We start from the raw sequence: 11,513 nt of genomic DNA on the forward strand, positions 1-11,513 counted from the left end.
CCACGGAATATTTCATGTAACTGCCAGGGCTCTCTCCAGGGTTTGTCTTTCCATCCCTGGATGTAATTTTGCTGCTCAGATTTTCTGATCAAATTTTCTATCATCCTGTCCTCCTCCTGACAAAAATCTAACATTCATGACACTTTCACCAGGGCAGCATGTACCAGTCGCACAAAACGTCCACAGAATGAAGATGATGCAGAAAATAGCCCTTCAGGGGGTTAAGATTTGTCCATCAGTTTTCCTCAATCAAGGATGGACAAAGATTCAGAGTTGGAAAGCCCTGGTAGCAATACAACTATTAAAGTCCATACCAATTTAATTTGTTGGTTCTCGGATTTTTTCTGGAAAAAATAATGGGACAGGGCGAAAGAAAAAAAACAGGTCCAGGCATCCTATTATATCCTCAAATGGAATCTGACATCAACCAACAAATCAAATTGGTGTGGCCTGAAGACAGAAAAGTATACAATGTATATAAATACAGTTTGAGTTTTACTCAGAATTTATAGACAAACAATAGACAGCAAAAGGTTTGTCAGTCATGAAAAAATCAACATGTTTTTGGCAAGTATACCAATCAATAGTATATATCATACAATCATTCCTTTTTAAGGCACATATACAGCTTGATAGAAATATTAGTCTCTTATACTTTGATCTTACCAACTTTTCACAATATATTTAAAAACACAATGTTTTATCAACACCGGACCTGCCATTAATGGAATGTGATTGTCTATATATATATAGTAGTTGAAATTCCATCCCCAACTCCAAAATCTTCATGCTTATTCATTCATGTAAAATCCTACTTTATACCAATCTCGTGTCTCCTCCATGAGGCCAGCTCATGTACAAATCTTTCTTCTAAGCCCTCTTGCATATATGTATACATAATATATATTAGGATATAATCTAGCATTATTTGCAGCAGTGAGTTCCCGACTTAAACAATCAATCTGCTCCAAAAGCATGATGGAGACCTTTTCATGATCAGTCTAACTCATCAATTTACATTCAATGTAAAAGGCTGCAAATAATGTCATCTTGGTCCCTTCACATGGGATGTTGCCATCATCCGCTTTGAAAACCTTTTTCTCTATCTCACACATCTCTTTCTGTACATGAGCTGTACTCTTCACAAACCTGAAGGCACTTACACATGATATCATTGAAAATCTTTTGTAAGGCTACACCATATTTGATGTATCACAGGAGAAATTACATCAGCCTAATTAAAGGAACGTGTAAGAAAAATTCTTAGAGAATATCTATATGGGGCTGTAACTTACTAGTTACTAGCTAGACAAACTGAATTTAATGCTAAGGTTGGGGAACTCAAGGAAGTCCAAACTTGTTTGTCGAACATTCAAACATAATGTTCTCTTTTAACAGTTCATCAAAGCATGTTTTTTCTCATTCATTTTGCTTTCCATTTCGATAGCTGCCATTTTTACAACTACAGCCCACAACCCTGGTATAAAAGATATAACCATAACTGGCTCATTAGGCCGTGTTAATTTGATTATATGGATGACATCTTCTGGGAACCCCAAAACTGAATAAAAAAGATTTTATCTTTTTTCATTTGATTTTGGCAATCTATGACATTGATATCATTTTTACTCATTTTGCAACTGTTTGGTACGATTTACAGTGTGGTTGAAAACTTTTCATGCGTGCGCGGATGTCATCCATATAATCAAATCAACATGGTCTTATGGGTAAAAAAATGAAGATACCAGAGAAGTTGGGGTCTTTTCAAGAAACATCACATACATCTACTAAGCCAGAGTGGCTTACTAACACAGTACACAACAGCTAATAAATACTAAGTACAATACGTGTATACAGCATGGAATGATAGAAAAAAATATTACAGAAATGAAAAATTCTCTACCAGGCAATTCTCTATTAAAAAATAAAATGTAGAGATGCAAATTGCCTGCCAGCACTGGCCAGTACTGGTATAACTGTTGGGTGATTTTATACCATCATATCAGTCAATAGAAGAATCAGTAGCCTAATAATACAAGACTATAGTTTTGAGGTCATCTTCCTTCAATACGTTTATGGCCCAACCAGGTCTGATATCTCAATGCTAACTTGAGATACAAACGCCACAGCCTAAGATACAAACAGCGGGCAGCCTGAGGCATTGTTCATGTCGCTCATGGGGCTGCTGGTCGGATCAGGCTAGAACATGTCTGACAGGTGCCATCTGCCCTGATCCTGATCCAGCAGCATTTGTTCATGTTACCGTCTGTCTGAAGGGCCAGGGCAGCAGGGCATCATAGTCATATGACTTACAAATGGACATGTGGGTACCCTTCCCCATACCATCCCCATTCAGGTACACTCGAGCACACATCTTATACCCATTTCATCTGTCTGAAGGACCAGGGCAGAAGGGCATCATAGTCTCCCCGCATGACTACAAAGAACAGGGACAAGTGGGTACCCTTCCCCATACCGTCCCCGTTCAGGTACACTCTAGCACACATCTTATAATGATTTCATCTGTCTGAAGGACCAGGGCAGTAGGGCATCATAGTCTCCCCGCATGACTACAAAGGACAGGGACATGTGGGTACCCTTCCCAATACTGTCTCCGTTCAGGTACACTCTAGCACACATCTTATAATGATTTCATCTGTCTGAAGGACCAGGGCAGTAGGGCATCATAGTCTCCCCGCATGACTAAAAAGAACAGGGACATGTGGGTACCCTTCCCCATACCGTCCCCATTTAGGTACACTCGAGCACACATCTTATACCCATTTCATCTGTCTGAAGGGCCAGGGCAGTAGGGCATCATAGTCTCCCCGCTTGACTTCAAAGAACAGGGACAAGTGGGTACCCTTCCCCATACCGTCCCCATTTAGGTACACCCTTATGCACATCTTATAACCATCACTGGGTGACATTAGCTCAGGAAAAAATACAGACATTCAAAAATAAAATGTAGAGATGCAAATCACCTGCCAGTACTGGCTTGTGCTGACTCCAAGGCAGGGCATTAGAATTTGGAATGTAACAGGAAAACCGTGCATATTTATTGTAGATGTGTCTGCCATGTGTTAGCCAAGTTATACTAGTTATGTCAATTACAATCAGCTAAGGTCATATTTTGGTGTCATGTGCACTTAAAGGAAGAATGTTTGATCAGTTATTGGCCAGTATCTCAGATGCCTCTCAGGGATGAATGGATAATAAAAATTGCTGCTTGCATCTGGAAAGGTCTGTCTGAAGTTTCCATTTTCTTTGATGAATCATCAGATAGGTTTTAGATGAGTTACAACAAGGGGTACTACAGCATGGAGAAGTGCGTCTCACTATAACTGATTATTGGAATTGTTAAACAATTTCTATTATCCATTCTGGTCAGAGGCATATAGAGTCTAGTCGGCATTTCTACCCTTGCGCAGCAGAGGACCTATGCGGTCGATGTGGGCCATCAAGTTCTTGTTGAGGGCCTGGAAGAAACAAAAGAGGCTTTTCAATAACACAAGGGATAGAAGAAGGGTAACAGTTCTTTCGAACATACATCAAGAGACAAAAGGTTGTGTGATAGTGGGACTTGGGGCATGTACATGACAATCATGTTTGGGTAAGAAGAAAACCATTGGCGGGCAGTCATATTTCAAATCAAAATGGGCGTACACTTGCTTGTGTGAGCCTCAGTCTAACCTGAAAGAATTCTTGTACCGTGGGCACTGCCTAAGGTAGTTTCCGTCTACCCAAATACAAGCTATTGTATACATTTTTTATAGATCTAGAGATTTATAATTACATGCACACTGTGAATTTCTGTAACCCTGTAAAACTTCCTACAGGTTGACATTTTAAATTTTTGACATTTTCATACTTCCGTCAAAATTGATTTTGTGTATTGACTTTCATGTTACACAATTCCTTACTTCATGAAAAGTATCGTCATCTACATTGTGTGTTTGGCAATCTGACTGAATGCACTTCAAAATCTGATCAACCCCATCTTCAATTCAGTAGAAAAATATTCTATACATGCACCTACTCATCATTGCATCAAAGATTAATGACAAGCAATCGTAGAACACAGTAGTATGATACCAATGTCAATGTCAAAGTGATAGACTTACATCACGTTGTTTCAGTGCTGCATCCCTCTCCTTCTTAATCTGATTAAAGAAAAAACATATTTGACTTCAACTTTAGAAGAGCGTGGATGATATCTCAAGACACATGTACTTCAAAACATGATTTTCAGTATTGATGCTATCTGTCACAATAAAAACATAATAACACGAATATGATTATGACATCAGTTATTTCCATGTTCAGCCAATAATCAGGTTGCTAAATGTGTCTTTTAACTTCAACTTCAAGATACATGATTTTTTTATCTTTATGCTTATAGATGATCTGAGACTAGTTATTTTCAAGTGACAATATTGCACAAACATGTAGTTCATATAGAGAGAACTAAACTCAAAAGCTTAAAAAGTATATCATATTATATATTATACATTAAAACTTACCCCTTCCACGTACTCCCTCATTATCCTCAACTCCTCATCCTTCCTCCCTAGAGCAGCCTGAGACTCACAATCCTTCCTCCTTATTAAAGCCTGAGTCTCCTCATCCTTCCTCCCTAGAGCAGCCTCCATCTCATCAAGTACCTAAAATAATTGATATACATGACACATGACAATAAACTAAGCATCGTTCAATTACTTAGTTTCATACTAAATTAAAGTTTACTTGGAAAGCTACATTGTATAATATAATTATAACATTCTCCATGCTTTGATCTTTATTTTTACCAACCTTTGGTTGCTTGCCAATTAGTTTCTTTGTTGGTTACCAGTATGTCTATATTTTGGTAGATGGAGGACTCAATAATAATTATTACACATAATGACCGTACATAATAAATGCACTCAATGAAACAAATGGTTTCTTATTAAATGCACAAGCTCTTCTGTGTGATTGATAAGAAAGCTAGGACATGCCATCTATGATCTGATGTCTGTGACATTCCACAGCAGGAGTCAAGATTCAATGCTGCAACTGACACTATGAAGTCTAATCATTACATGACATGTATTTGCAAAAGACTTTCTCTCTGAAACACAACACAGAAATAATAGCTACAGTGGTGCTACATGTATGAGACAAAATTAAAGCACAAATTGTCATACATAATCCAGTAAGGATAAGGTTTTCAACAATTTTCATACAAAGTGTGCTCACCTCTTTATGGAGAGCTTCTGAATCAGTGATATTTTTTCTCAGCAGCTTTACCGCATCATTGGCTTTCTTAAACTATTAGAAAACAAATCAGATTTGTTGATAAGTGCTCACATCTAAAAAGGCACATGGCAAATGTATATTCAACTTTGTGCAAATATCTCATACATATCAATGACTCTGCTAAGGAATGCCACAGATTAAGATGATAACACATTTATTTAATAATATCTTCTGTAACTAGTACCTTATGTGTACATGTGTTGTGTAATTTCTTTCAATGGGGTAGTATTTTTAAAAACACTCACAACAAGAGTTCCACGATCTCATACCTTCGCCAAATGATGTTAACCCTTGCGGTTGACGAATTATACAATTTTAATCATTGGCTTTGTAAATAAGAGCCTCATTTGCATGGATGATATCAGTTGATCATATTCTCCACCCAATGACAGTCTTATCTTAACAAAAAGGCTATTATAGCACTTCCTCATAAATTATGCAAAGGAGGTCATGATTTGCATAAATTATGTTTATTAATGTTCACCTTCACTTAACTTCCAAATGTGGTAAGTACGAAATTTCCAGAAGTTACAACTATGAAATTATAAAAAAAAACCATTAATTATGCAAATTAGGTCTTCATTTGCATAATCTATATCCTCAGATGTTTTACCGTTCTCAGTTACATGTCACAAGTGTTTCATAGTACTATTATTGAACAAAGCAGATTTATAGAATGTCCTCATTAATTATGCAAATTTGCTCCTGATTTGCATAATTGCCATCTGATTATGTCAAGCATCACTTCAGCTACCTGCATACCAAAAATCGTGACAATCCGTCAACCAGTTCTTGAGTTATCCTCCTTCGAAATTTTTTCAACAAATGCTCCTGCAGTTCCAGAGCAAGCCGCTAGGGAACTCAAACTCATGTCACTTCTTCCCTAGCCCAAGAGTTATCTGTCATTCAAAATTCGTCACCCTAGCATGTCCAGATCATGAGATATCAAAACCGGAAGTTCTGCTGCAGTACCTAGGAAAGCCGCCAGGGGGCCCAAAATCTAATCATTTCTAGCTCTCATGAAGACCTACCCACATACCAAGTTTCATGACAATGCATATTAATCTTCTTGAGTTATGCTGTTCACAGACAGACGGACAGACGGACAAACAGACAAACACTACTGAAAACATAACCTTCTTGGCGAAGGTAATAACTTTATAAAAACATAGGGGAGCCGGCTTTGTAGGTTCATAATAAAATGCCTATTATAGTAAATGTATATTTATAATAATATAATATTACGTCACAAATATTAATCTTGTGAGACTGCCAATTTAATCTACAATTTAATCAATAGGCAATATTACTACATACCCCATTGAGTCTTTCTTCACTGGCTACAGCATGCTGTGCCTGATACAGCAAAGCCCTCTCCAGAATTTCGGTCTATGAAAAACAAGACAATTGAAGTTAGACAAACATATATGCATGCAGATAGCACATATTTAAACTTCCTGCTTCATGCTTTTAGCAATTTGCCCGAATGCCTCCTTCTTTCTGTACGTTTCCATTTTACTCCGAATTCTATCGCAATTCCGCAACCCAATAAAACATCGCATTTTGGCGCTGCTCCTGAGTGAGTTACTGCTGTTTACATCCGCCAAGCTTTATCATAAATAGCAAACAATCAGTACCAAAAATCCAAAGAAACAGCAAGGAGAACTTGACATGTGCTGATAATCAGAACAGATACAAACGGATGAGTGTGGGTTCGGGCTAGAGCGGGAAAGGAGAAATTTACACAGTAAAGGGCTGCGCGCGACACAGGTCTGTTTACACGCTGCTGGGCCATGACGCAGACTGCCTGATGAGTGTCATGACGCACTTGTGGCACCTCTTAGATGCGCAACAGAAAAAAATGATGCACGGCGATCATCTTGACACGCCTAACTTTAAATTTTTTTTCTTCACTTATTTGCATTGACTATATCAATAGTATGTGCTTATAAACCTGCATTTCTCCTCTGGTCTTTTAGTGTCACTGACAAAAGGTAGTGGATGCTACCTGAAACGTCTGACCGTTTCCAAAATCATATCAAGTTGGAGTAACTGTTTTTTGGCATAGCTTATACCTTTTTTTTTTAACCTTCACGTAGTTGTATAAATGATAACACAGTTTTGCAATTTATTTTCTGACATCTAATTTTCTTGTTTTAACAATACCTTACCTCAATACAGATGTTCTTTATTTTCTCTTCACTGGGTGAAACGTCCGACATCTGAAACAAAAGCAAACATATTTTTGTAGCTCCTGTCCGAGCTTTTGTAGCTCCTGTCCGAGCAGTCGTTCCATATCAGATCTCTTAAAATAGGTAGATAGAAATAGAACTAGAAAGGCCAATATTTGCTTTGGAGCAAATACAGCGATGGATTCACCACATTTTACGACATGGCAGTGAAAGAATGGGAAACACAAGGGAAAACAATGATTTACATTGATATAACTATAATATGAAGTAAAATACAACTAAAACAACAGTTGGATAGCTATTCCCTACTTTATTGGTTAGGATTTTTAATTGCATAATGCAAACTGTTGATTTTCAAAATAAAAAAAAAACGTCCATGCCCGGCATTCCAATGCTGGAGCAGGAAAGCTTGAAATACCTACCAAAACACTTGAATACAGACATACTGTGAGTATGGAAATGCTTCTGTGCAGGTGTTAATCAAGTTAAATCCCAACAGCCAATCAGCAAGAAGTATAGAGGAAAGCTGCATGCCTATTGGTTGATGCCCTGCATTCCATTGTGATGACTCATGCCCAAACGTGGTAAACAAGGCACACTAACACAGTAATACATTTGCTATAACACAGCCAAAAAACTCAAATAAAACCATTCTAAAAGCCTGTATCACAATAATTTAAAAACGCCTAGGGGTATTTGCCCACTGTACCTCCATACCAAATTTCAGGACCTTGGGCCCTAAAATGAAGAAGCTGAATCCATTTAAAAAATGGCAGGAGGAGAAGGAGGAGGAGAAGAAGAAGAAACATCAGAAAAAGCAATATGGTTTCACCACACACGAAGTGGTGTGGTGAACCCATAAATACATGTATGTGAATAGAAACAAGTGTCCATACTCAATTCTCCGTGAAGTTTTATATTTTGTAAATACATGTACACAATGATCAACAACATGACAATCTAAACAGATGAACAAAGTCATCAAAGTTTCAATTGCTACATACTAGTATTATTTATTTGACAAGGTATCCTAGAAGGTGCAAACCATATAAAGTCACAATCCCGACATATACTCGCAAATGATTTATACACAGCAACCACTTTCAGAACCTCGCCTATCACATATAGCTACTTAAGCTATAAAAATAGGGGTGTTTCTGAAATTAAATTGCATTTACTTCTACATTGTATATGAAAACTGCTACGGTAAAGAAAAATTATATGCACCATCACGGACATAATGGCACACCGCGTGCCCAATTACAAAAAAATACACCGGACACAACCATATTTTTTTGCTGCAAACACATATATAAAATCAGCGATACATAAACAATGGGAGGCGCATGACTAGCTGGTTTCAATCACTGACCCACCCTAGCATCTGCTTGAGCAAAACGACCCCCCTCCCCACAAACACTATTCAAAACAACAGGTTTTTGTCGGCCATTCCAATCATTGTAGGGGTGCAACTGAAATATTACATTGACCACGAACACAGCTACCGTAAAAATAAAAACTTGTGTATCATCACGGACATGCCTGCAGACAAGCATGAAATTACATGCCGAAATTAAACAAAGGGAACCGTGTGTTTTAGCTGCGAGCACAAAAAAACGTCTGGCAACAATACTGGTATACCTGAAAAAAGTTCAGCACTGGATTTCTAGAGCTGAACGGCTCTGTTCCATAGCTGAACATTGTCTCAGCTCTCGGTTTCCAGTGCTGAACTCTCAGCACTCCAGTGCTGAACGCGTGGCAGCGCCAGTTCAAAGGTCGCTCAGCACTGGGCCCCCAGTGCTGAAACCGCCGTCAGCACTGGAACCGAGTGCTCATATACAAAAGTAACGCCCTTCGCACTGGATTTACCAGCGCTGGGGAAGAATTCAGCACTGGAACGCTCCTCGAACCAGTGCTGACGTCTTTCCCGGCACTGGATTGTCCCAGTGCTGAGAGGTAGGAAATCAGTGCCGAATCACTTGTATTCCTGCCACTAAAATTAAACTATTAATGGGAGGGGTCCTAATTCCGACCTATGTTCCATGCAAACGCACATACCTTTGTTAATAGTTTGAACTTTATCTGACCAAAAACTCGCGCAAGATGAGCTATAATATTGACAGATAAAGATCACAACGATTATAGCTGCACAGCTGTGTATTTCACTTCAGTGTAGCGCCTTGCACCCAAGCGTAATGGTTCACGAAACGTACGGGAGGTTTTTGGTCATTTTGCCAGTAGAACGTTCTATCGCAATAGGGGTGCCCTAATTCCGACCTAGTGTTTAACACAGGTCGATCTGAGAAGAGAGTTTAGAAATTATGATACACAAATTATGACTTAAACAATCTACAACTGTTTTTCTGTCCCAAACAAGTCCTCTTTTTACGATTACGCAACTTGCTCCAAAGCGGCTGTTTCAAAAGCAAAACCTGCATTTTTGACACGCTCGTCAACCCCCGAACAAGCGTCGAACTTAAACAGATTTTTCACTCGTCTGTTGTCGGCGCGTACGAACTAAAACAAACTTTGTGAGATAACCGTTATCAACACAGACACTTTGTCCATTCTTGTGGTTATTTTTAGGCACGTGCTCCCATGCATAACGCCACAACAAGGATTTTTCTAACTAGTACGGAATTAGGGATAGGTCGGAATTAGGGCACCCCCCGTTAACGTTATTAAACCTTACTCTGGTACCCAAGCAACTGCATGTGGTTTTGGAAACGTCAATTACAAGAAACTAAAATAGCACCTTTGTGATTATTTTCGTTCATTTTCCCTAAAAACAGCGACGTTGGAGACGAAAATGATTGATCGAGCGGCGCCTGTTGTTCAGAAAATGTAGTGTGACAGAATTAGAGACTTTTCAGTTTTAAGTATAATCATAACTCACAGCTCATCAATGCCTCAGTGACGATGGCCTCAGCACTCGGTTTCCAGCTTTCTCAGCTCTGGATGGCACAGAACGGCTCTATTCCAGGGCTGAAGCCGCCTCAGCACTGGAATTCCAGTGTTGAGAAAGTCTCAGCTCTGGATTTCCAGTGCTGAGTGCCACTTCAGCTCTGGTGCTCCAGTGCTGAGAAAGGAGGGCGTTAAACTTTATTAATTTGTGTATTTGCCTCGCTATGCACCACATGCGGAACCCCCCTCTGCCGCGCGCTGATAGTGATTGCGCAAACCCCCTAGGTCCGCTGCCCGTCCCTAGGGGTTTTTGCCTTAGGTGATCGAGACATTTAATAAGTAACGTTACGGTTTATACTACTATCGGTCGTCTTTCAGGTATATAGGTTCATAAAATGACTTGAAGTACAAGTCCTTTCAGCAAGGAAAAAAAGGCCAAACCGAACGATCTACATGGGGGGCTTGTCGTGGGTGTGTAAACAACGGACGATGGAACAAAAATGCCGCACGGCCAGGCCCCTTCTCGGATGTCCCTAGCCTCTGGACATTTTGTTATTTTACACTTGCATTGTGATGCCATTACGATGTGGCAGTTCCTTAGTACTTGGCATCATTCGTATGTAACGTGATTTAATCAAAGTGCTGAACTTTAAAGGTAACTTTTCGCAACATTCACAACAAAAACAAAACAACCGGGCCCATCCACTAGTAATAGTATTAGTGCAGGACTTGTGCCAAAATCACCTCCTCAGTAACTGTCTCCGAGGAAAATAAGTATGCCAATAACGAGTAAAATACCTTGTGTCACTGTTGCACGCGATGAAAAGCAAAGAGAGTACTGGCAGAGACGACAACTGCTCAATCTAAACTGGTAGCGCGGCTACGGTACGGAGCGCTTGCGGATACGGGGCCTGTGCGGGACCGTGGCGTCAAATTATGACGTCAAATTATGACCCACCATACCCACAATGCTCTGCTATTTCCGGTAAAATAGCGGGTAGCGTCAAAAGTACCATGGTGATACTGGAAATTGATTCAGGAAGCTTAACAGTATCAATTTTAGCCCGGGTACCATCCTATTTGTACCCCGGCGCACCCATACCCCCTAAGAAATAGTCT

At 39.4% G+C, this 11,513-nt stretch overlaps 1 protein-coding gene across 2 annotated transcripts; it reads right to left on the reverse strand.

Moving 5' to 3' along the window:
* Window positions 1-2,323: 2,323 nt before the first annotated feature.
* LOC109484933 lies at window positions 2,324-11,306 on the reverse strand. Of its 2 annotated transcripts, XM_019788292.1 has the most exons (7): window positions 11,193-11,306; window positions 7,470-7,520; window positions 6,616-6,687; window positions 5,239-5,310; window positions 4,524-4,664; window positions 4,125-4,163; window positions 2,324-3,479 (listed from the first exon to the last, which is right to left on the reverse strand). In XM_019788292.1, exons 2-7 carry the CDS (start codon window positions 7,518-7,520, stop codon window positions 3,405-3,407), a joined length of 450 nt encoding a protein of 149 aa, XP_019643851.1. In that variant the 5' UTR covers window positions 11,193-11,306; the 3' UTR covers window positions 2,324-3,404. The 2 variants fall into 2 exon arrangements, with proteins under 2 accessions (XP_019643851.1, XP_019643852.1); XM_019788293.1 differs by lacking the exon at window positions 5,239-5,310.
* Between the last annotated feature and the right edge of the window lie 207 nt (window positions 11,307-11,513).

This window comes from Branchiostoma belcheri, unplaced genomic scaffold (genome assembly GCF_001625305.1).
Source record: "Branchiostoma belcheri isolate BF01 breed outbred unplaced genomic scaffold, Haploidv18h27 scaffold71, whole genome shotgun sequence".
Classification (NCBI taxonomy): domain Eukaryota; kingdom Metazoa; phylum Chordata; class Leptocardii; order Amphioxiformes; family Branchiostomatidae; genus Branchiostoma; species Branchiostoma belcheri.

What these genes read in the sequence shown, in the direction of transcription:
- LOC109484933 (XM_019788292.1), bottom strand. Translation starts at nt 7,520, where the DNA reads ATGTCGGACGTTTCACCCAGTGAAGAGAAAATAAAGAACATCTGTATT. An exon ending in TAAAGAACATCTGTATTGAG is followed by an intron (nt 6,688 to 7,469) that starts GTAAGGTATTGT and finishes TGTTTTTCATAG; the next exon opens with ACCGAAATTCTGGAGAGGGC. An exon ending in CAGCACTGAAACAACGTGAT is followed by an intron (nt 3,480 to 4,124) that starts GTAAGTCTATCA and finishes TGTTTCTTCCAG; the next exon opens with GCCCTCAACAAGAACTTGAT.